Raw genomic sequence first — 23902 nt, forward strand, 5'->3', positions numbered from 1 at the left:
ACACCGTTGATGTTTAACTTTCTGAGTAAATTGTGCCGTGATGCAGATCTGTGTGTGGCTGAATGTGTCTGTTTGTACTGTCTAAGATCAGTACATTACATTAGCTTTATTTTACCACAGTGCGGACAGAGGCCGTACACACACGGTGCACTTAAGCGGGAACGGAAATGTTTCAATAAAAGTTTGCAGAAGGGTTATATCGGTATATTACAAACGAGGCAGCGGCATTGATATGGTGTGGTTGCGATCCACCGGCTTTCTGCTCCGTGCTCTTTGAGTCTGATCTGTCATTCTAATGTTTTACCGCTTGGGGGTGACATTAACCAGACTTGAATTAAATGATCATATTTTGTCTGCTCTGCCACAAGGCTGGCTTTGTATGCACTTCCTAAATACCACCGACTATATTTTTATACCCACTGTCCCCAGGGATACTGAAAAACAATGGTGCACATTGGTGTAGGCTGGCATTGGGGCCACTGTCTCTATTTAACTGAACAGCCTTTACATAATCCTTTCCTTTTACTCGACCCAACCCCACCCCATACTACAACAGGACAGACGTGACTCCAGTTGAATCCAAAAACTTTATTTATAAAAAGGAAGGAATTCAAGAAATTTGCGGTCACAGTTTGTGTTTACACTACACTAAATAAACGTTTCATAATAACAGTGATGAGGTACAATTTTTAGTGTCAATACATCCTTTGAGGTGTCATGTTTGCCTATTTCCATTCATATGTTTTCTAATAAAGACTAAAAGCTCAATATTGCTTTTTCTTTAACCTGAGCAGTCAGGTTTTGTTCTGCCATTTGATTATTGATAATAGCTCATTTATTGTGTCTACCTTGGTCTGAATTATTCACTTTTAAAATGACCAATGGCAACTAAAACCAGCACATAAAATTCCTTATTGCACTGTTTTGCTGAAGTGAATAAAGGTTCACTAGGGTTAAGGCATGGGAGTAAGATATTAGTAATTATTTATAACGCTGTAACTTATCCTCCATTCTCTATGTTTTGGTGTTTATTCAACTCCTGCCTCTCCTCAACATTAACTTTAAATCCCTGACCTGCCTTTTGGTTCAGTTCCCTGCATACCTTTTTAACTAATGGTCTTTGTCACTCCTTTCTTTTGTCTCTCACACCCAGACCTTTCCTTTCCCGCTGCCATCTGCTCCATCTCGACTGCCACAGCAGCCAGTGCCCAGGCCACGGTGCTGGGCAGCTGGCAGGTTTTTGTACACGGCCCGGCTGTATGGGATGAAGCACAGGCCCAGCTGAAGGTGTCTTGCTAGGCGACAGTATGCAGCTAGTGCCAGAACCAGCAGAGGGGTCACCAAGAGGAACCCCACCACAAGTAGAGCCACACAGCCTCCGTCAGTGAGCAGGTCTGAACAGTAGGGGGTTGTCCCATGAGGGCGGACCTGCGGAGACAAGAAGAGAAAGTTATGAGGTCAATCTTTTAGTCTGCCAGTTGTCATGATTTTAAAACTTCTTTCACACAGTTGACTCCTTTCATAAACTGGCCTGTACAAGATCCTGTTATTTTTACTGCTTTATCTGTTACATGATCAAATTCATGTTGGGCAAGGATTTTAATTTGAGATACTTAGATCATTTGCTGTAATCCTGAATGCTGTTTTTATTTATAGACTATTAGCCATTTAAATACTTGTATGAAGTGCTGTGAATAAAAGATAAGCACAGGAGGTGATGTGCTCTGTGTGGTATGTGTGCATGAAGTGAGGACAGATCAGTTGGCACATAGGTATTTGAGTGTGTCACATGAATTCACTGAATCAGTGATTTAATTATAACTTTGATTAAAAACAGTAAAATGAATTGTGCTGAAACTTGTTAAAATATAAATCCATCATTGTGTGAACTGGAGTGAAAAATGTTAATCAGTACATACTGCATGTCGACACATGTAGTTGTTCAAACACCGGGGAGTGGGAGAAGAGGTGAAGGGGTCAGGATTTGTGTGGGAGAGGAATGGGGAGACAGCGGCCCTGAATCATCCTTATCGGCCCATGAAGGATGAAATGAACATTTGAATGCACAAGGAAAGTGGAGGGAGGAAAGATTTGCAGGAGTAAGGGAACTCTGGTAGGAGATGTTTTACATAGTAGACTGTGTACTGAGGAGAAAAGGCGAAGCTCCTTTCTAATGTCTCTAAGTCTATTCAGAATCACTTATCACTAAGCTAAACCTTCAGTAAAGTTAAGGTTTTACTAACTATAATCCAAGTTTTTTGGAGAAATGTGGTTAACTGTTTTGTAGTTAATAATTTTCAGAAATTTTACACAATTCAAAATGTTCTTTTCCAGTTATGTAACTGCACACACAAGTTTAGATATTGTGATGCTAGTCTGAAAGCTGTGGAGTTACAGTGGGCCAGAAAGAAATAACAGCTGGAGCAAGAGAATGCAAAACAATGATGGAGGGAGTTGGAGGATGAGCAGCAAAATGTGTGTTAAAAGGTTCGTGTGAAATCAAGGTGCAGAGGAGCTTTATGGGTAGACTAACAAATATGCCCATGTTTTTTTTTTTTTTTTTGTTCGTACTTGAGACCTCATGTATGGATCCAGATTTAAACCTGGTTTGTCACAGGAAGGTCCTGTAAGACTGTTCTTGTTATTGCTCAGGAAGTGTTTTGCTTTTCTGGATGACACTTTCAAACAGAAGTCTGTGACGTATCTTTAAGTTATAAGTGTTACGTAACCTTCGTAACGTAATTTCTTCTTGCACTTTTTTTCTTTTGATTTCTGACCCCCACCCCTCTTGCTCTCTCTCTCCCTCCATCTTCCCAGGTCCTGGTTAATCTCTCTCTAAGCTTCTGTCACATGAGGTCTAACTGAGAGAGCAGAACAGAGAATCATGAGCTCTCCCTGGTCATTAAGGAGGTTTGGGCCCTAAAGAAATGCCATTGGTATGCATGAAAAGTTTTTGTTACTTCGGTGAATTTTGGGGTAGTCCAGGACAATGCTTACTTTTTCCAAAATGGCTTTGAGTCACACATTAGATTTCCTGTTTTCATAGATGTGAAATGCCATAATTTGTCTGCTCTGAAGTGTTACTAAATCCTCACATTGCTACAAAACAGTCAAAAGTTCAGTTGCTTGACTCTGGGTCCTTGCGCTTCTGACCCTGTGCCCCCCTCTAATTCACTCATCTTTTCAACATCTGAGAAAACCTCGGACTTATCTGATTATGAAACTCCTCTTTGCTGACTGATCTGAACCCCACCCTCAGCTCTAGGCAGAACTATTTCAAACATTTGGATCAAAGTTGTGAGATTAGGACTAAAAGGCCTTTAAGAAATAGATGTCTATATTTATCTCCCTGATCTGCTTATTGCTTGTTTGGATTTATTAAATGTATGTAAATGTTTATTGTATAAACATTAAGCAGGGGTAAATTGTGTCTCAGCGCACCAAATGTATGGAATGTAAATTTCTGTGTGTTATAACAAATAGGAATACTAGAGTACATACCAGCCAAGTGGACAGACTAATCCTGCAGAAGTCCACTTAGCAAACACTTTTGGAAATGGCACTGTTCTTGACTACCAACGATCAATGGACAACAGCTTGCAAGCCCCCAAAGTAGTGTTCACACTCTCTCACCCTCCCGCTCCCCTGCCTCCCCCTTTCTTACTGTAGAGTGGCAGAGGAAACCAAACACCACCATGATGATGGCTGGCGTCAGGATGATACCAAACACCAGTCCAGCAAGGCAGGCATTGATGGCAGCGATCACCAGGTTCTGTGCCGTCACCAGCACGGAGCAGGCCCAGCAGTCCAGGGACCCCCTCAGTTCCAGAGGAGCTTCACTGCCACCACCACCACTCTCTGCTGCAGAATAAGGAGGAGGTATGACCACACGGGAAGGCGTTTCTCTGCCTCCGCCCACAGCTGTGGTGGAGGCCAGAGAGTTGGAGTGGTGGAGGTGGTGGTTGAGATGATGATGATGATGGTGGTGGTGATGAGGTGGCAGTTCCTCAGACAGATCCAGGACCTGATGGTGGGCCCCCTTTTCTAGAGTACTGGTCATACTCATAGTGAACTGGAGGTTGAGATTAAAATTGATTAATGATATGTGAGAAGGTGAGCCAGAAATTTTAGAGTTAATGATGCGTCAAACAGTATATGCAAACTGCTGTCAGTCTTTCTGGGTACAAGCTAATGTTCTCTGCACATGGGCTTGTATTCATATGTGTTTTGGCTGTGCCAGCATATTTAGTATATATATTTTTAATGTTCAAGGGCAAAAATCTGATACATTTATTATGCTGCATAAGTTACACCATTTTACTGGATTGAGCCAGTATGTTCAGTTTCTTTTCTATTTTACAGCTAGCACAGCACATGTCGAACCCATTTAAAGGAACAAGCTATAACAATGGTTTTATCTGAAATAATCTTGTAATGGCAGGAGAAAACAATATATAATTTCTTAAATAAGGGCATAAGAATGAAAAAATGGGCATGTGATAGAAATAACCAGTTAGCAATGGCCTTCTAACTTAAATGTTTTGACACTTTTTTTCTGCTACTTTCATTAAATAGTTTGAATTAATAATTTTGAATATCAGGTCGTCTGTGAATGGTCTGCTTTGGTCCAGTGCCTTTTATTTGTGTTTGCGCTGTGTAAGGCCAGATTTTGTGGTGCACAGCTGTGTCTGGTACAGGATATCCTCACTTTGGCAGAGGCAGCGCTGCCTCCTGACCTTTGGGGTCAAGGGACAACTCTAACATCAGCAATAGAAAATACTGATGTGGATGACTCAGTCAAACTGTCAGCCTTTACTTTTAGAAAACACATATGGAATCATGAAGGCTAATTTTAAGATATTTCTTCTTTTCAAGGGATTTGCGTCTCTGGTATTGGTGGAGAAGTAATTTGTTTCCTGAAGCTTTCATTATTGGTAATTGCAATCAGATTTGTAGGTCATGTCTTCTATCATATTGTGCAGCCTAACAACTAACAACTAGTCATCCATCCCTCATTGTCTGTCAACTAACCACTCTGTTAGTTCTGCTATCATGGATACAATCCCTCGAAACACAATCTTTCTTAATGTTGGTATATTCTAAATTGAAGCCAATGGGGAATAAATGTAAGTTTTAAAAAGTTGCTGGATGTTGGCAGTAATTGAAAAATACATTATTTGTGATTTTCTCATGGGCGTGTTAATGTCTCCTATTGTTGTCCCAAGTGTGGTTGTAAGGTGGAAGGTCACAGAGGAAGGACTGGCAGGAAAGAGTGAGTATGTGAGTGAGGTGACTCGTTATGCCCCTTACTGAAAATATATTCAGGTACTCCACCCATTTTACTCAATGTTATTGTTTGAATAGCATTTTCTTCATAACTTTTCATGTCATTGTTTGACCGTAAATCAAGGATTTTTTTAAAAGAAGGAAATATTGTTAAAATTAGTTTATGGGTCCACGACAGGATAGTGATGTCACCAGTTGCATGTAGTCATACAATACAGTTACCTGATTGGTTTATAAACTTCCAAGAGCATGCCTGTCTATGCCATCATGTGTTACAGTGTAATCATGCTTGGATGATGCAGCAGGAGAGCCTATTGTCCAGTCTTTCAATTACTCTATTGTTTTGAACAAAGCAGCTGCAGTAATTTATTCTGTTTCTCAGACATTTGGAGTTCTTCATGTTGAATATTAGAACTACACATGCTCGAAATCAAGGAGTGGCTCAATCTTAATGATGATGATGATGTACTCACATTGTGTTGTGGGGCCCGTTGGACCTCTTGTTGTTCCTCCTCCAGATTGCTAGTGCTTCTCTCACTTCTCAAGACCAATTCTGTCCAGTCAGACTTCCAAGCGCACGGTTCCCCCTCACACTTTCCCTTTCCTTTTGCCTCTGGATTTGTATCTTGTCTGAAATTGAAAGGTTTTCTGTGTGTTTCTGGAGCCTTATCTATATAGTAGTGGTATGCTGGTATGTTGGCTTCCTGCAGCTCTGCTGCCCTGCTGCTGCTTCTCTTAACTATCCAGAGTTGTCAGTGTAGCTGATAGCGCCTGTTTTCTTTTCCACATGCAACATAAATTCCAATGCTATTGTGATGAAGTTGTAGCAGAAAGTTGATGCCTCCTTGGCTGCTGACACCAATTCAGCTCTCAAACGCTGTGGTCTTTGTCTTAAGTGTGTCAAACCTCTCTGTCTACCCTCCTCTTCCACAGAGCTGTCTCTCTCCCTCCCTCCTCCTGCGCCCCCTTCATCCATCCCACTTTCTCTCCACCCACCAGACTTATCAGCCCCCAGCAACTCCTCAGCACATTTATTCCACCATTTGTATCCACAACATGTTTTACCCCCCTTTTACCATGTTCCTGTTGCAGTGGGGGCTGGGTGTTATGTGCTGGGTCAGAGAGAGGAGACCTGATAAGTTGAGGTTCAGGAGAGCAGAAAAGAGGGGGAAGGGCATTAGAGACAGACGTGTGTGTTAAGAGTAGCAGAGAAGAGAAACCAGAATTTTGTTGAGGGGTCTGTTTTTGTCTCCTTTTTATGACAATAAAATGGAGAACAAACATCACATTCTTTAAACAGCTGAAGGGGGCAATTTAGTGCTTTATCATTACCTGTAGATGAGATTGGACTGAAGGAAAGCCTGAAAGAATTATAGCCAGTATTCATTGAAGATACTGCATTTGTAAAAGCTAATCATCAATTTGATTTAGTCTGTGTGAGGGAAAACTAAAGGAACTAAGCTAGGGAACATTTCCACAGGACTTGGAACATTTCTCAACATTCATTATATTGAGATAATCTAAATCTAAATTCCATTTTTTATAATTCATAAAACATTTTTTGTACAATGTTACAAAGGAAACTTGTATTAGGATCTTCAAGGCTTCATTATTTCAAATGTTATGGATGTTATGTAATGTTATGTTCTAGTGTATGATCCACGATTTAATCTATGAGAAGACCCCTGGATTAATTTGATTTATACATGTGGTCTCAGAAGTGCCTTGTTAATATGTGCCACCGGTTCCCCTCCCATTTTAAGAGCTTGAATAGCTCAACTAAAATAACTTTTTATAAATAATGTTCTTTACTGTAAATTGTCCCATTTTTCCTGCTATAATTGGCCCAAGGTTTCTCCTTATTTCAATAGTTTTAATAGTTTTAAAGATGAATTAGTTGTGGGGTAGGGGTAACCCTTTTTTCTGCTGCTTTACCTTCAGATAAGATTTGAACACTGTTATATCTGTGAACTGATCGTTTTGTCTCCTCCAAAGCAATGATTTTTCAGTCAGTGGACTCTCTCACTATAATGTTAACTTCTGTTGATTGCCGTTCTTTTTAGGCACTGTTTGCTCTGCATGTGTTTTTCCCACCTCCATCTGCAGCCCCAAGTGCCATTTTTAATACTAAAGAAAGTTCAGTTTTGGAAGAACAGCGCCCCTGTCTTGCTGTAAGCGCTACAGCCATCTGAGTGAAAGACGCTTCAGAACGCATATTTTTTTTCTTCCACTGGTTGCAGTGGACAAGTTGCTGCATTTGCTGCTGTTATTCCACATGTTGATTTTTATTGACAAATGTCTTTCAGTTCTTTGCCACTTTTAGTTAAATGGCAGACTAGGATTTGTATAAGCTTACTACACTGCCCTCATCTTGCACAGAATCACAACTCAAGTGACTCCAAATACATTTTCACTTTTTTGCTTTGATGCTTTTCCAGACTGTCTTTTGCTCCTGCTGCACAGACTGCAGTCTGCGTCAGAAAATCGTGATGGTTCTGGCTAAATGTAAATTAGCTTGTGCTAAATAAAATGTACTGCTCACTGTTTAAAAAGCAGAATTATGAATTCCTGCTGGGCTATTAGCCATAGATTAGCACCTATGGCGCTGAAGTTTTGCTTAGTGAGGTTTTAAGTAGAGGAAGTGTCTTTGCCCTGTTTCCTGCTCTTGAAGAACATCGTCTCTAAATGCTGTTACATTACTACTCAAAAAACATCCTGTTGGGACTTGACATTTGTTTTTTTTTAGTTCAAGTCAAAGACTAGTGTTGCTGGGTCAGGATTTAGAAAATGAATGTCTGAATAAAAAAGCCAGTTTTTGAACCTGATGAATTCCATTAAAGTTGGCCAGAAACTTGTGTAGTAGTTTGGGAGTGGCATCTGTTGATCTAAGACATTGTAGTTTGTTTACAATGTGATGAAATATGTGCATTATCAGGAGATGAGATTCAGAGTTTGGATCCTCTGCAACACACAGGATGATGTAAAAGGAACAAGGAGATTGTGAGCGATGTAATCAGTGACATGATAAGACTAATTATTTAGCTCATGCTCTGATCTTTCCCTGTCTGATGGTGATTTTCTACCCATTTTCCTCTGCTTTGAGCTTGAAATGTTTATTTACTTTCAGTTTTTCTTTGGTCCCCATGCAGCCGTTTTTATTCTTCTTGCAGGCCCATGATATTGTATCACCGTTTCATTACTGGTTTTAAATGGCAATACTTAAATATATACATCCAGCATCACGGTTTACATTGAGGGGAGAGGATCTCCCGTTTCATTAGATGATCTGTCACTTCATTGCTGGCATTACAATATTGCAGTCTTGAGCTTTGTGCCGTTATGTCATTGCTGACAGACTAGTTTACGTGGCCTCTCCTTTGGGAAACTTGTTGCTACATAATCTTTCATCTCAGGCTGTACAAGAGTAGCATAAACAAACTTCAAAGTTTAGTCTGTCATGGTTACGCCATGTGGTGGTGATTGGACTGCTTAAGTAGGAGGGAAGCATGTTGACCCGCTCATCACCTGACTGTGAATAGACAGACGGATGGAACTGGTCTTCCTGTGTGGTTTGAAGCAGGATTTCCTTCAATCTTTTTGTCTGTCCGTTTATGCTCTGTCCCTCTGCTGACCTTGTGCTCTCTAATTTGACCTGAGGAGATGCTGAGCTGCTCACATGCTGGAAACAGGGCAGGCAGTAAAAATTATAGAAGTCATTCTCAGTTGTTTTAAGAACAGTTTTATTCCTACATCGCTTAGTTCTTGTCTTTTAAATTTGGCATTATTTTGATACAGTAACAACGAAACAGAAAGATTAGAAGACAATATTAATTAATGCTTTAAATAATCTTCACAATGAATCACGTTTGTTTTCACTAATTGTCAACAATAAAAAACCTATTTCCTTGCTAAGGTCAAACAAGCTTTAGAGATCTGCTTTTAGTGTCTACGGTTTGTGTTTGACAGCTGGATTCTGAACGGTCTTGTTACTGCTCCCTGCTGCTTCCTGCTTTGCTATCTGTGAAGTTGTGCTGCTTGTACAATCTCCTTCCTTAGTTTACCCTGGATGCTGATGTCAAAATGGAAACTTTTCTATCGCTTCAACCATTATTTTCTCTCACGCATATCTAACAATAGCAAGTTCAGGGTCAAGGATATGGGGGACGCAGCTGTGCCAAACACTTGCCTCAGCCCAGGATATGAGACTTGTTACTGCAGTAGTCAAGGTTAAATGTGTGCAACGTGGGACTGTCAGATAGATGGGTGATAAGTGGGAGACGATGTGCAGAGGAGACAGTGGGCTGCTTTTGTAAGACTGGCCCGATGTTTAATAAGAGTCATCATATGGCACAGAAGCTTACACAGCTTATGTTTCCAGTTGAAATGATCTAATATGGGGCTTGCATTTGCATTGTTTAAATGTAGTTGGTTGACTAAGCATTAAATTTTAATAAGTGGAGTCTATCCGTGTACAAGGGCATGGTTATGGAATTATTCTAAATTCATATACAGTATAAACTTTTGCTAAGGTTTTGGCTCTACCAATGTTGACATTCTCTTTCATCATGCAGTCCCCTCAGTCCCCCTTATCAACTCACGTAAATTTGACAGCATGTTAGTGACCCGAGTCGTACAGATCTTTCTTCATAGATGAGAACAAACAGCTTTATGGATTTGGGATCTGATATCACGGCAAAGAGTGGGCAGATCAAATCTTGATTTACTTGTACTGTTTTAGGCTTCTCTTTAAGCGAATTAATGCAATTGTAGAGCTTGATTTGTCTGACCTTTTTCACATTATTTTTCAGTTTGGTTCTTAAATTATAAAAATTTTATGGTGAGGGAAAATGCAAGCTTTAATATAAATAAGGTAGCAGGTATAATTCAGGTGAATCCTACTCATTTATGGATTTATCAAAAAGCGTTTATTAATAATCATAGTAATGTCACACAAATTCACAAGTGTTTAAGACATGTCTGGCTCAGTTCAGAGTGTGTGTGTGTGTGTGTGTGTGTGTGTGTGTGTGTCTCGGCAAGTATGTCTGTGAATTCTCTAAACAGTGCAGTTATAAATAAATGACCACAAAGAGAAGGAAAAAGTTAAGGTAATATTGCAACAGGAAAAATAGAATTCTCATCTTAAGAAGACAAACAGAAAAAGGTTGTTCAAAGAGAACATTTAGCACCATCTATCCCGTTATCATATTCAACAGATATCATAAAATCATTAAAATCTTGTCTAAAAGCCCCCTACATAATAAAAAAAATTACTGTTTCTCAAAACACTTTGGAAAAAGTAGTTTTGTTTTTTCCTTAATGAACATACAAACACAGCATTCCATTAGTCATCTTCTCTACGTGAGCAGTGTGCCTATCATCTACAGGAAAGGTGGCGTTATATTCAAGATAAAGTTATCATTTAATATATCAGGATAAAAATGTGGGAGCTGTGAGAGGCAAGCACCAGAGAAACAGCAGCCTCCACAGACACACAACCCCAACATTTCAGTTCTTACAGAGCAGTCGGTCACCATAAAAATAAAGGAAAAAGTAGCAAACTTGTACAACCCTATTAAAAAAGAGAGAACATTGATATCCAATAAATAAAAGAAACTTTAAATTAAATGTACAATGCCAAAAAAGAAAAAACAAAACAAGAAATACTAAGTCTGCATATAGGAACAAAACAATCAGAGGTACATCACACAAACACCAGATGACAATGATTTTTTTTTCTTTTTTTCTTTTTTGAAAGAGCGTTCAGAGATGGGTGAAATGAACAAAAATACCTGATGACGTGTGACAACTGAACATTAATCTCCAGCAGAAATAAGTATAATCAATTAAAAACAAGATTTACAACACATACAAGAATCGAAGAACAAAAATGAAATCCCCCTAAAACAACAAAAAGTTGTTAAAACCCGTATGTTTTGAAACATTCCAAACAATTTTTAAAAATTCTTAATGCTTTAGAAAAATGTTCATATCTCTATTATTAGTATTTTTCATTTTGTCTCTTTTCTAAATACAAGGCCAATGTGGTATATATCTAGGCTGATCTAGTTTAGAAAAACAAAGCAATAAATTATTTAAAAAAAAGACAGCACCCCACAAAAATTGCAAACAGCTTGTACAAATTTCAGTATTCAAGACGACAACAACAACAGAAAAAGTTCTTTCCGGTACTGACAGAAACATGCCATTGAAACAATCAACTACCCTTTGCAGTTTGTTCAATGGCAGCACCAACTGCTCCCTGGTCGCCAGCTTCACTGTTGCCAGGGTTTCTGTTTGAAAGCACCATCTGAGAGTAAACTGGTAATTTATTGGCGGCTTGGTATTTCTTTTTGTAAACAGTAATGATGAGTAAACGTATTCAACTGGCTGGTCGGCAAGTATTAGCAGTAGTTATAGTAGCAAAAATGATCTTAAATAACGAATGGGCAAGTTGAAAACCAAAGTGAAACTGTGTCTTTTGTCCTGGCTTGCAGGAGTTTTGGTTATGGCTGAGGTGATGCAGGTGGGGAGCTCTGTCACCGGGAGGACGATGCCTGGTAAGACAACAAACAAAATTCAAACTAAATTAATATTCAATTCATGTGCGAGTGACACGGAAAGTATAAATTGCCATTATTTTTCAGGGCACTTTCTTAGAAATGCTCAACTGGAACTACTGAACAAACGCCTGAGAGAACAGTCAGAGAGGTGAGTGTTTCTCACCAGGCTGAAGGAGTCATATGTGGTCATGAGCTCCTCTATCCGGTACTGCTCCAGCACCACCACATTGGTCAGGTTGGGGCTACGCTGACGTGCACAGTCCTCACAGTGAACCACATATGTCTTCCTGCTGTTATTCTCACTTGTCACAAATAACAAATTGAACACTTCCACCTGTGACAGAGGCGATAAGAGATTTAAAATAGTTCAATGTGTAGAAAATAAAACTAATACATTTGAAGTAAGTAAGGGGCTGCATTCACTGTAAATCTGTTCACCTTCTTGGCTATTGAAGAGGATGTAGTTTGTTGTGTTACTTACATCACATTCGTTGCAGTAGTAAGCAGGCTCATCTTTGACTCGGCTCTGATAGGAAATCTTCTTGCCTTCAGCCACCAGTTGGTCTCGCAGGATCTGGATGTGCTTCATGGACTGCAGCAGGCAGTGTCTATTTGGAAGGTAAAGTGGCCAGCATTTACATTAGAGTAGTTTGAGAGCACACAATGCTACAGCCTGGAAATGATAATTTTTTTCCATTTTGGAGACAAGTGTGTGTTTTGGCTATGTTCGTCTGCTCTCTCTCTCTCTCAGCTTGTTTTTTCAGCTCCTCCCCTTACCTGCAGTGGGCAATTGCCAGTCAAGGATGAGAGGAAAAGGTTGGGTGGTTTGGACTGGGAGACTGTGTTCTGGGAGTAAGTAACTCACCATTCTTTGTGCAGTTTTAAATGTGGATGTGCTTAATTCACATTTGTGGCCACCATTTTGATTGTCACCATCATGGTAGGTTATCTAATCTGGTCCTTCCTTTTTTTTTTTTTTTTTTTTTACTTTGGAGTACCAGCATCTGTTGTGGGAGGATCACCTCACATTTACTATTTACATCTTCATTTGTTGTCTAATTGATTTTGTCATAAAACCATCTTTTGCATGCAGAAATTTCAAACCGGTATTTTTACTTTTTGTTACTCGCCCTCATCTCCTGGATCCCTGGGGTCATAACAGTGGCACTGTTGAATTGTTGGGCTGAGGAGTTTTTAATATTTTGATCAACTCATAGAAATGGCCTAAGGCATTCCACTTGAATGGTCCATTTAATTTGAATGAAGACCTTTTGGTCATTGACCAAGTGCACATTGACTCACTTGATCATCTTGTAGGTGTCTGGGTCTGTGATCTTCAGGGTTCGGGCCACATTCCAGGACACGTGAATCATGGGGACGATGGACTTGACCTTCTTGACTTCATTCCACTCAAACCTCTCCAGGGCCAGCTGGTACTGGTAGGCTGCCGATACACGTGAAACAGTGTTGAATAAAACAGTCTGTGAAACTGTTTTTCTCTATTAGGTCCTTTGTAGGTGAACTCTTTACCATTGAGAGGCCCAACATTCCAAGCGATGTTATTGCACCAACCCACAGCCTGAACCCAGTGAACAGTTCCAGCATTGATCCACACTAAGTCTCCAGGCCGCTGGATGAAGCGGTACACGGGGATGTTGGCATTGTAGAGGTCCTCCAGCACTGGCCACCAGGACCCTGTCAGGTAGTCCACTCCATGTCTGGACACATGCAGTAAGGGGACTGTTAAGCTTTGTATTTGGTATAAATGTAATGAGGCTGGAAACTGACTTCATTCAGTTTATAACAGTACGCCTTTTCTTTACTCACTTTTCACAGAAATCATTGATGGCCTGCCAATAGTTCTCGTGGACAGAGAACCACTCACAGTCTCCAGGACCAATGTTGATGTTCACCGAGCAAAAATTATTGTTCTCCTGGTGACCTGTTGAATATTGACAAATTCTCTTCAGTTATATGCAATTACGTATTAATGTGTTTTTGAATCTTTAGGGGTAGTTATCTGATGGACTCAACCATGGTCAGTGATTTACCATACAGAGGCCAGGTGATGTGTTACAGAAGACAGGAATTCCTCTGTCAGATTAGCGACATGCTGTTTAAATTTTTTTGCTGTCCTAACTACAATTTATAAATTATTGAAATACTGTATTCTACTGTTGATGTATAGTAACATGGTATTTCAACAGATTTTACTTAAAATCTTTGAAAAGGTTCTACATACATTACTTTTGACTTGCTGAGAGTATTTTTTCCCTGTCCACACCTGTGTGTCAGTGTTTCTAGTTGTGTCTCTAAACTGGCACTGGCTGATCTGACTGTACTAATAAACTGTCTATAGCAAAAGCAGTATTAAGTCCTACATTCACCTTAAGGTGTAGTGCACCTCTTGCAGACATAAGACTGTGTTACCTGGTGTCCGACTCCCTGGAACCTTCATGTAGAGCTGGACAGTGTTCATGCCAAGGATTGTGTGTCCAACATGGCTCAGCATGTTTCCACTGGATGCTACGCGCATGAAAGCTGGCAGTTTCTGCAACTCTTGAAGCTGGGGTTTCCATCTGCGCAAAGGCAGAGAACATATTCAAACATGGGATCATCTTACTTTTCTTTAGAAAGGGCTGTTGTAGAGATGCTTGTTTAAGTTGCTCACCTCTTGGGATCTGAGAGATCGATATTTGTGCCAAATTTGATGATCTTCCCTACCGGTTTCTGCTCTCCACTGAGGAATAAAAACATTAAAGCATCACTGCAAATGACAAAACACCAGATTGCTTTAAGAAAGCTAGAGCTAGTTCTTTAAAAATCTCTACCTGTTACTGTCTTTACTACTGTCCTTGCTGGGAGTATCAGAACTATTAGATGGCTTCTTGTCCTTTTCATCATCTTCATCATCCTCTTCATCACTGCCTTTCTCCTCCTGAAAACACAGGTCGTGTGTCAGCTGGATGCAGCACAGAATGCAATGACTGATACAGGCATGGTACATGAATTGGGTAGAGACGTAAAGCTAGCTGAAAGGGTTGGAAAAAGTATTGGCTGTTATAGTTTGTTGTATTCTGTACCTGCAGACTCTCTTGGAAGCTGGAGGCTTGGTACTGAGCATACTTGGCAATGGTGGTGTGGGAGCGACTGCTCTCACAGGGCCATGTCTGGCCTGTGCCAGTGGGGTCCCAGTTCTCATCAGCAGGTTGCTGCACCTGTGTCCTCACCTCCACCGCTTGCTCTGCATTTGCCTCCACCAGGGACTTTGTGGAAAACAGCCCCAGGTCTGAACAAAATGAAAGGGGACGATGAAAATATGCATCTAAGGTAGTTATACATTACTCAATTTTACATTTAGAGCGTACTCCAATGCAGTGTCATTGTAATGGTGAGACAATTCAAATGATGATAAAAATAAACAGTATACCTTACTGCATGCGTGGCTTGATTCACTACTTTTATTATTCTTATCCTTAGTTTCGTTAAATTTTCAAACACGTCACTGTAAGTGTAACTTACTTAGTCGTAGAGATCCCGCCAGTCCTCTGATGACAGTAACAGGATTCTTGGGGTCCGTACAGAACTGCAGCAGTACAGGGGAGAAGGCATCTCTCTTACTCTCCAGCTACAAAGAGGAAAACTTATGTCAGTGCATAGCAACAAACTGCTTTTTGTGTCTTCATGTGCAATGTATTACCACAAGAGGGCACACAGGCACATTTAGCGACGCTTAATTTCAAATGTTCATCTACAATTTTAGCTATTTCTTATATACTACCACATATAATTGGATTAAATGTTTATTTTTCATGCATATCACTTTAAAGGCTTAAGACAAAATAAACTAATATATGGTGACGTACATAGATACTGGGTGTTGGAGGGTTGAGCTTCTCTCTCGGGATGGGTTCTTCTGAAGTCATGATGGGCTTTACGGAGAAGGCTGGCAGCAAGTATGATTCTCTGAATTTCCCTTTGACTCTGGCTCCCCTAAAGCAGGACAAAGAAAACATATTGGTTATGATGAAGATTAAAACATTGGTCTGAGTTACTGCTCGTGTGTCATTTTCCCTTCCAGTGCACTTACTTGCAGGATCTGATGATTTCACTAGCAGAGTTTTTGATGCTGATTTCCTCCAGAGGGATTCTCTTTTCCTCCACCTCAGAGGCAATGAAGGTCTCCCGGTCCCCACTCTCCACTTTTATTAGGCGAATCTTCAGCTCCTTGGGAGGACCATCTGACAGTGCTTTCAGTTTCAAGAAGTCTGTGGAACCTGTTGAACCAGATTCAGAACCTTTGTTGTGCTCTGAGGTTCTTTCTCCAGAACTCCTTGAGGTCCATTCTGCATGCTCACCTTCACTAGTGGAACTGGCACTTGATGCTTCCTTGCGTTTCTTCTTTTCTGTTTCAAAGTGACTGCGATTCTTCTCTGACCCCTCTTTGCTCTGGAGGTTAAGGTCACCAAGAATTCTGCGATCCTTCTTATGGCTCTTGCCATCCTTGTGCCGCTTGTGGCTGGAATGTGTGGAAGATGATGATGATGAAGAAGAGGAAAAAGTCATCTCTCTCTTTTCTCTATGCTTCTTTTTTTCTTTTCTTTCATCATGCTTCCGGCTGCTGCTGTGGCCATGACCGTGTTTTCTCTTCTTCTCTTTGTCCCTTTCTCTGTCTCTGTCTCGACTTTTGTCTTTATTTCTATGTTCCTTAACTTTCTCAGATTTGTGACTGTCTCCTGCTCTGCCATGACTGTCTGGTTTATCAAGGAAGTTCTTGTTAGGTAGTGACTGGTGGCCAAGCATGACCTCGCAGCTCTTTCCCAACTCATCCAAACAAGACTCTGAGATGGTTTTTAACCTTTGCTCCTCCTTAACCACCTTAACTGGCTTTATGGTAGGAATACTCTCATTTTTCATTACGTTTATCATTTCCTCTGTGGTGTCTCCATTACCTCTCCAGATGTCAGCATTTTCCAGTTTTACTTTTTTGTCCTTAAGGAAAGGAGGAGAGGACTTTAGAGGTGGGACAGCTGGACTCAGTGGTGGATTAGTTGAATCTGAAGTGGGTGAACTACTCTGCTGCTGGCGGCATATGTCAGGGCCTAGAGACAGTGAAGAAGAATATTTGACCCCAACTAAAGCAGAAGGAGGTGGTCTCCCAAAAGGCCCACCTCTGTATGCATACTTCTGGCTCTCTAAAACTGTTGCTAAAGACTTAAACATGCTGTTTACACCTGTTTGGTGTAGGTGGGGCCTTTGGGGGGGTGGGGAACAGGATGGGGTCTCAGAGTCCTCGTCATCATCGTCCTCATCAGCCTCACTTTTAGTCTGTTCTGGAAGGCCATAAAGTTTGGCCAAGTCACTGTGACGGTAATTGGTGTTCCCTACTCCCATTCCTATGTCCACTGACTGTTTAGAGACATTTGGAGAAGGTTTAAGGTAGTCCTCATCATCCTCATTGACTGAGGATGTCCGGCTGCAAGGTGATGCCAGAGAACCTTGACGGCTGAGCACAGGAGGACTAGCATGTGGATTGGATCCAAAGTCTTCCTGGTTTGGCTGATGCTTTGTTGCTGGGATGAGGTCTGGGGCACACAGGTAGCTCTTGATAGGCTGAACACTAAGAGAAAAATGGTCAAGGCCTGTGGAGCCAGTCTTTTCACTGTTGTACATCTCTTCTTCCTTTTTGATCGACTCATCGAGCATGGCCATAATATTGGCCAGACCATCAGGGAGCAGTGTGGACATCTCAGAGGGCTCCTCTTCAAACTGAGCACTGTCAGAGTCAGTGCTACTGCTGCTGGCCTTTTCTAAAGCACTTCCTTGCTTGCTGATATTTCTGCTTGTTGAGCTGGAGGTCAAAGGTGCTGGCGGAGGGTTGTCTCTGGGGAAAGCCTGATACAGTTTTGGGGGGTCTCTAAGTGCCAAGGTAGGGAGAGGATGCTGGCTTCTGTCTCTCTCCCTGGTGGAGTCTTTGGATTGGTTAGGTGTGGCTTGCATTGCCGGCTGGTTCATCCCTGAGGTATTGTGTGTTGATGAGGGACTGAATGTCATTCCGCCATTGTTGCTCCACATCTCCCTTTGCCTCTGTTTCTCTCTGGCATACTCAGTCTGAGGTGTTAGAGGAGGTGGCCGCAGCCTTTCTGCAGGAGTAGTGGTGGTAGTTGTTTGGCCCGGTGGACAGGGGAGTACTCCCCCACGGCTGAGCCAGGGGTAGGCGGGTGAAGCCTGGGAACCTGGGGGTGGTGGACCTGAAGGAGGTGCTGTAACAGAAGAAAGGCGGGGAGGTGGGGGTGTTGCCGAAGAGTTGGATAGCAGTCTCTCCAGATTTTCAATAGCAGTCTGTTCTTTGCCTTTTGCAATGCTGGCTTCCTCCTCTCTCTTCCACTCCATCCTCCTTTTCTCCTCCTCCTTTCGCTCCATCTCTCTCTGTTTTTTCTTTTCCTCTTCTTGCCTCTCAAGTTCTCTTTTCTTCCTCTCCTGTTCATGCCTTTCTGCTTCTCTCCTCTTCTTTTCCTCTTCTTGCTTCTCCCGCTCTCGCCTCTTCTTTTCCCGCTCTTTCTTCTCCCATTCTCGCTTTTTCCTCTCCTCTTCCTGTCGTTCCCATTCTCGCTTTTTCCTCTCCTCTTCCTGTCGTTCCCATTCTCGCTTTTTTCTCTCCTCTTCCTGTCGTTCCCATTCTCGCTTTTTTCTCTCCTCTTCCTGTCGTTCCCATTCTCGCTTTTTTCTCTCCTCTTCCTGTCGGTCCCATTCTCGCTTTTTCCTCTCCTCTTCCTGTCTTTCCCATTCTCTTTTTTTTCTTTCCTCTTCCAGCCTCTCTGCTTCTCTTCTCTTCCTCTCCTCTTCTTGCTTCCTTTTTCTCTCTTGCTCCTGCCTCTCCCATTCCCTCCTTCGCCTCTCCTCATCCTGTCGCTGTCGTTCTCTCTTTTTCCTCTCCTCCTCCTTCTTCTTTTCCTGCTCTTTCCTCTTCCTTTCCTCATCCTGCTTTTGTCTCATTTCCCATTCTTTTTTTCGCCGCTCCTCTTCTTTTATCTTTCTCTCTTGCTCCTCTCTGTCCCTCTTCCTCCTTTCTTCAGCTTGCATGTGTCCTTTTAGTTCAGCGTCAAGCTTGTCTAGAGCCTCCTCAATGGACTGGGGCACAGAAATCGGACCTGGTAGGCGACTTGGGGACTGAGAGTATGCATGTATTGATGCAGAGTCTGGATGAGCACCCAGTCTGGAAGAAAGGTTTGGGTTTGATTGTTGAGGGACAGAGCTAGAAGCAGAGTGAGATGCTGGGGAGTATGTAGTAGGAGAGCGAGGAAGTGGATTTGAAACTCCTCTTGTTATTACACTGTCCCCTGCCCTCTGATGCCCTGAGGAGAACAAAGATGATGATGTTGAGGAAAATGCAGGAGGCTTCTCCAATCCAGCCTTATATGATGTGTCTTTTTCCTTTGTGGGCTGGGACTTGGTGGATCCCTGTTGTTGTTGTGATATGGGTGGCCGCTGCTGGTGGATCTGGTTGGCAGTGGGAGCTTGGCCTCTGCGACAGCCTGGTTGCACCAGAGCACCCAGCTGAGGGGTGGAGCTAATGACAGCACTGGAGGAGGTTTGATGCACTGGCTTTCGTCCTCTTTGCCAACTATTATTACTGCTGCTATTCACAGAGCACCCAGCAGGGGGAGTTGTGGTCACCGTGGAGACACCAGCCAGAGTTACACCACTTGAGCTGCTGCTGTTGCTGTAGCTGCTGATAGAGCTTGAGGCCTGGGGCATGGGAAGATTGGGGGTAATGACAGGTGTGCGGGTGGAGTTGGTTGTGGGCAAAGGAGGGCTGATGTGATGGTGGTGCTGAGAGGGAACCCGACCTTCCATGACGTGATTGTGGCTCTGCTGGTGCTGAGGTAGCAGTCCTGGAGGCCTGTAGCTACCCGACTCCTGCAGACACATACAGAGCAGTTAGTTGTACAATGGTTTTTATCCAAACACTACAAATGAGTCACTACATTAATGACTTGTACTCACCAGGGAGTGACTGCTGGGCCTGCTCTGGTATCTCCAGGCCTCATTGGGACCCCTTTGTTGTTGCTGAGGTACTGAGGTGCTGCTGGCTGGAGGAGGAGGTGGAGGAGGAAGTGGAGGAGGAGGAGGTGGAGGTGGGGGACCCTGGTGCCCCAGCCCTGGGTGAGGCTGGAAGGGGCTGTAAGGCACACTGCTGCTACTGCTGTTGTTGCTGGTTGCAGCCGGGTTTGCTGGTGATGACTGTGCATGTAGATTTTGATCTCTGTCCCTCCTGGTTGGGGTAGATGCCGTGTAAGAGGTAGCTTGGCTGCCACCTTGGCCCCCAATGATAGAGCCTCTCTGGTTGTGAGGACTGTGAGATTCAATGGCCCGGCAGGGTGGAGCAATCCCTAGTTTTGAGCTGGGGCTAAGGTAGGAAGAGTGAGGGGACAGATGGTTTACAGCCTGAGTTTGGAATGTGTCTTTCCGGAGCTGAGAAGCACATCCCTGGTTGTAGTTTCCCGGAGAGGAGTTAGGAGGGGATAAGTTTGAAGGGGTAGAACAGGCAGGAGAGGACTTCTGGGTGTAGCTGCCCATTCCTTGTTTGTTGGTTTCCTGTTAAACAATTCAAAAGCGCAGTGAGGCAAATGAAGATCATTAGTGATATAAAAATCAGAATCAGAAGATTAAAATAGGGGAATTAAATCAGTGTTGGGCTTTGATGTTATGTACAGCACAATCAACAACACTTGAGACAGAAGTTGAGACAGCTCATAGAATCAATACATCTTTACAGCATCACTCAATTCAATGTAGGTTTCCCTTTCGATTGTGGTTCAAGGCAAAAGTGTTTATGCCTGGGCAAACTTGCATATGCTCCATAAGGTGATATTTTCATTCTGTGCAGACCTGGAACTCTTGAGATGGTGGGTTCTTGTGATCAGAAGTGTGGGGCAGCCATGGAGTGCTGTTGTCCTTGTGAAGAGGGTTCCAGAAAGCAGGTCTTGGAGGATGGTGGTGAACTGGTGACTGCTGCTGAGACAGTAAAGACTGGCCAGGACCAGCTAAGCGCTGCAGTCCAGGATGGGATACCTGCACAGGATGTGGAGGTGGAGGACGCAACAGTTGAGATTATAAGTCAACATTCTTTGTGGTAATGGATGGCTATCAAAAGAAAAAAAAAAATCCTATTTGATACCTGCTCTGAACTCTTTTTCCTCTTGCTGGGGCTGGGACAGTCTTCGGCTGCAGGAGGGCGGGATGATGAGTGTAGGGCTGGTGGAGGAGTGTGCTGGATAACAGAATGCTCTCCTAAAGGAGGGCCTGGTCTCTTCAGCTGACCCCCCAGCATCTTCCCTTGATAGCCCCTCTGCTGTGAACAGAAAAACAACAGGGTAAGCGTTGTTATAGATGTAAATTTTCAGAAACTACATTGTCATTTCAAAAAATGTCAAAAGCTCAGTGACAGTGGCTGCGACTGGAGAACATCGTTCATCCACCTAGCTGAAGCAGAAATGACAACCAGGATCAGGCATGTTCTCTGTCTATATGGATGATGAAATAAGATCATAGCCAATTAGAGAACTCTCACCTGATGCACCTGAGCCCACATCTCATCTCCCAGCACTGACGGACCCCGGGGAACATGCTGCTCCTGAGGACCTCCAAACTATAGCAGAAAGTGAGAGTTGAGATCTTTTTTCATCAATCAAAAAATACATAACCCTAGTTAAGCATCATTCCTCACCTTCAACAGTGGGTTTGGTCTGCTGTGGGGAAGATGTTGGTTTGGGGGTGGCCCACCAGTGCCAGCATAGCCTCCATTATGTAGTCGGAGTGTGTGCTCACTTGGCAGAGGCACAACAGAATGTCCTTGAGGAGGGAGGTGGGATTCGTACAGCTGGCCTAGTTGCTCCCACGCTCTGTGAGGTGGCGGTGGATGAAGATGAGGAGGAGGAGGTCGCTGTTGTTCCCTCTGCAGGCCTGGTAACATTGGCTGTGGGAGATCAAGCTTCTCACCTCCTCTCATTGGTCTGGACAGTCAAAAGAAGTCAAAATGACACCTAATCTAATGCTTCTACCATTGCTTTCCAAACAATTGCCCTCTACTTTCTAAATGTGTAATCTGTCACATATGACCTTGTACATTTCTTACCCATTATTAAAGAATTTACTGGAATGATTCAGTCCACCCATGGGACCAGGAGGTAGATGGGGAAGGAGCTGGTGTTGGTTCATTCCAGGCGAACATCTGATTAGAAACACAGACGGCACACATAGCCTAGTCAAGTCTTTGTAAATCCACACATTTGAATCATTTGGTAAAACAGTTTGAATTCACACGACAAATTCAAAAAGATGGATTTAAGATGACAAAGACATTTGTGGAAATGTGTGTATTTGTTGTCATGACAACAGACCTGGCATGTGGCTGCCAGGCGCGGCCGCCCACAGGAGCCCATGGTCCCCGGTTGAGTCCGTCCAGAGGGAAGGAATCCCGTGTGCCACGCCCGCCAAACTGCTCTACCGCGTGATGCATCCAGCCTGTGGATGTTAGTAATACAGTCCTCTAAATACATTTACTGTAGAACTTAGTGAAAAGGTAAATTGCAAAATTACATATATTTTGAAAAAGAAGTGATTACCTGCAACTAACTATGAACTAACTTTAACTAACTAAATACTTAATCTCCCTTCTTGGTACAGTCATATGGCTTAATAATCAGGAATTTGTAGTAGACCTTGTTTGGCAGGAAAATATCACAAGGATTAGACTCACTTTAAAAATCACCAACTTAAATTACTAGTTATCCCATTAAAATTATAATTATCTATATAATAATATACTTCAGGGTTGAATCAGAACTAGTAATGTAACTGTCTTTAGGTTGCCATTCACAGATGCTCTATCGTAAGAAATCATATCCGTGTGCTCATACTTACCAGACTAGCTCTGTCTGTGAAGCCCTCCACTGCAGCACAGAGAGGGCCTCACTCCAATGCTGAGAATATGTATACTATCCAACTCTTCTGTGTTCAGATCCACGAACCCCAAAGCCTGTTGGCTGCAGAGGCAGAAGAACAGCACACTCAGTAAAAATGAGAGGGAGGCACAGACATTGAAAATTCATTAAATGCCAGTGGGCTCTCTTTTGTCTAGTCTGCTTGGTTGGGTGTGTGTCTTGGAGAGCTTGCCAGTAGTGAGGGGAGGGCAAAGGTACAATATGTGACAGAGGAGAGACAAACAAAATCCAGGAATGTGAGGCTGGTGCTCTTGTGTTCATCAGCTTTTACATTTCATACTCTGCTTATAGTCAAAAATAAATTCACTTTAAGTCTTAGTTTATGATGACCTTTGTCTATAGCTGGCTGCTATATACTGTTGAGCCTGTAGGAGGAGCCAGTAAACCAGTTGGTACAGAATAGGATTATTACTCAGACCCAGATGGCTCAGTGGGGAGCTCACCTATGAGGACAGACCTTGGGTTACTGTAATCCTTACCATGGGCCTCCTGATAACAAGAGACAGAGGGAAACACTAAGAGTGAGAGGCCTTGGTCACATGCCAAATGTGTGTGTGTGTGTTTGTGCTAAAGTGCGTGTGATGTTGGAAGCAGTGCCAAGTGTGCAAGCTGCATTTTCGTGTCAGGCTTGTGCTGGTTTAGTCAATGTGAGCGAGAGAATAGTGGGCTCTCTTAAGTGGATGATTATGCGTGTGCTGCAGTTCTCTAAAGTGTGCGTGTGTGTCTGTATAAAGTGTGTATGCATGTGCATGCCCAGTGGATACACTAAGGTTTAATCTCATTACAGCAGGCGTGATGGAGAGGGAGAGGGGGGCAGCAGCGACAGACGGTCTGAACAGGATGGAAGGATAGATTAAGGAGAAAAGATAGAAATGGAGAAGAGGGAAGGGATGGAACGAGGCAGAGTGGAGAGTAGGAACGGTGCCATGAAAACGCCCACACACCTTCCCACACACACATACTAAGTCAACACAAAGGAGATCAGTTGAGGGAAAAAGACATAAAAGAGGCTCATCCTCAAACATAGGATACGCACAGACAATAGAAAAG

The 23902-nt window shown here is 42.7% G+C and overlaps 3 protein-coding genes across 4 annotated transcripts in view; all 3 read right to left on the minus strand.

Annotated features, from left to right (window-relative positions):
• Positions 1-609: 609 nt before the first annotated feature.
• Positions 610-6174, minus strand: tmem88b (transmembrane protein 88 b). Its single transcript, XM_029526399.1, has 3 exons — positions 5760-6174; positions 3665-4072; positions 610-1428 (listed from the first exon to the last, which is right to left on the minus strand). Exons 2-3 carry the CDS (start codon positions 4064-4066, stop codon positions 1144-1146), a joined length of 687 nt encoding a protein of 228 aa, XP_029382259.1. The 5' UTR covers positions 4067-4072; positions 5760-6174; the 3' UTR covers positions 610-1143.
• Positions 6175-10985: 4811 nt separating this feature from the next.
• On the minus strand, positions 10986-18338 carry kdm6ba (lysine (K)-specific demethylase 6B, a). Of its 2 annotated transcripts, XM_029526180.1 has the most exons (14): positions 16205-18338; positions 15937-16123; positions 15713-15839; positions 15369-15474; positions 14930-15135; positions 14678-14784; positions 14518-14586; positions 14277-14425; positions 13674-13788; positions 13377-13564; positions 13149-13290; positions 12328-12454; positions 12010-12180; positions 10986-11840 (listed from the first exon to the last, which is right to left on the minus strand). In XM_029526180.1, the coding sequence occupies exons 1-14, from the start codon at positions 18267-18269 to the stop codon at positions 11823-11825; spliced, it is 3777 nt and encodes a 1258-aa protein (XP_029382040.1). In that variant the 5' UTR covers positions 18270-18338; the 3' UTR covers positions 10986-11822. The 2 variants fall into 2 exon arrangements, with proteins under 2 accessions (XP_029382040.1, XP_029382039.1); XM_029526179.1 differs by having other exon boundaries at positions 15937-18338.
• Positions 18339-18707: 369 nt separating this feature from the next.
• The window catches only part of LOC115059299 (lysine-specific demethylase 6B-like), a gene marked incomplete at its 3' end in the record, with an annotated part of 80038 nt that continues 74843 nt past the window's right edge, over positions 18708-23902 (minus strand). The window contains exons 6-14 of the mRNA XM_029526956.1: positions 22773-22894; positions 22250-22373; positions 21985-22080; positions 21577-21862; positions 21421-21498; positions 21028-21201; positions 20739-20921; positions 19854-20444; positions 18708-19766 (exon numbers count right to left, since the gene is read on the minus strand). Of these exons, the coding sequence (XP_029382816.1) occupies positions 18708-19766; positions 19854-20444; positions 20739-20921; positions 21028-21201; positions 21421-21498; positions 21577-21862; positions 21985-22080; positions 22250-22368 (2586 nt within the window). The remainder of the gene's footprint in view (positions 19767-19853; positions 20445-20738; positions 20922-21027; positions 21202-21420; positions 21499-21576; positions 21863-21984; positions 22081-22249; positions 22374-22772; positions 22895-23902) is intronic.

Source organism: Echeneis naucrates, chromosome 18 (genome assembly GCF_900963305.1).
Source record: "Echeneis naucrates chromosome 18, fEcheNa1.1, whole genome shotgun sequence".
In the NCBI taxonomy this organism is placed as follows: Eukaryota; Metazoa; Chordata; class Actinopteri; order Carangiformes; family Echeneidae; genus Echeneis; species Echeneis naucrates.

Excerpts from the sequence above, each read along its gene's own strand:
- tmem88b (XM_029526399.1), bottom strand. The coding sequence starts at position 4,066 with ATGAGTATGACCAGTACTCTAGAAAAGGGGGCCCACCATCAGGTCCTG. Across the intron at positions 1,429-3,664 it reads GTTTCCTCTGCCACTCTACA|GTCCGCCCTCATGGGACAAC; the intron begins GTAAGAAAGGGG and ends TTGTCTCCGCAG.
- kdm6ba (XM_029526179.1), bottom strand. The coding sequence starts at position 18,269 with ATGGAGCGAAAGGAGGAGGAGAAAAGGAGGATGGAGTGGAAGAGAGAG. Across the intron at positions 15,475-15,712 it reads CTCCAACACCCAGTATCTAT|CTGGAGAGTAAGAGAGATGC; the intron begins GTACGTCACCAT and ends TCCTCTTTGTAG. Across the intron at positions 12,455-13,148 it reads GACACCTACAAGATGATCAA|ACACTGCCTGCTGCAGTCCA; the intron begins GTGAGTCAATGT and ends CCTTCCAAATAG.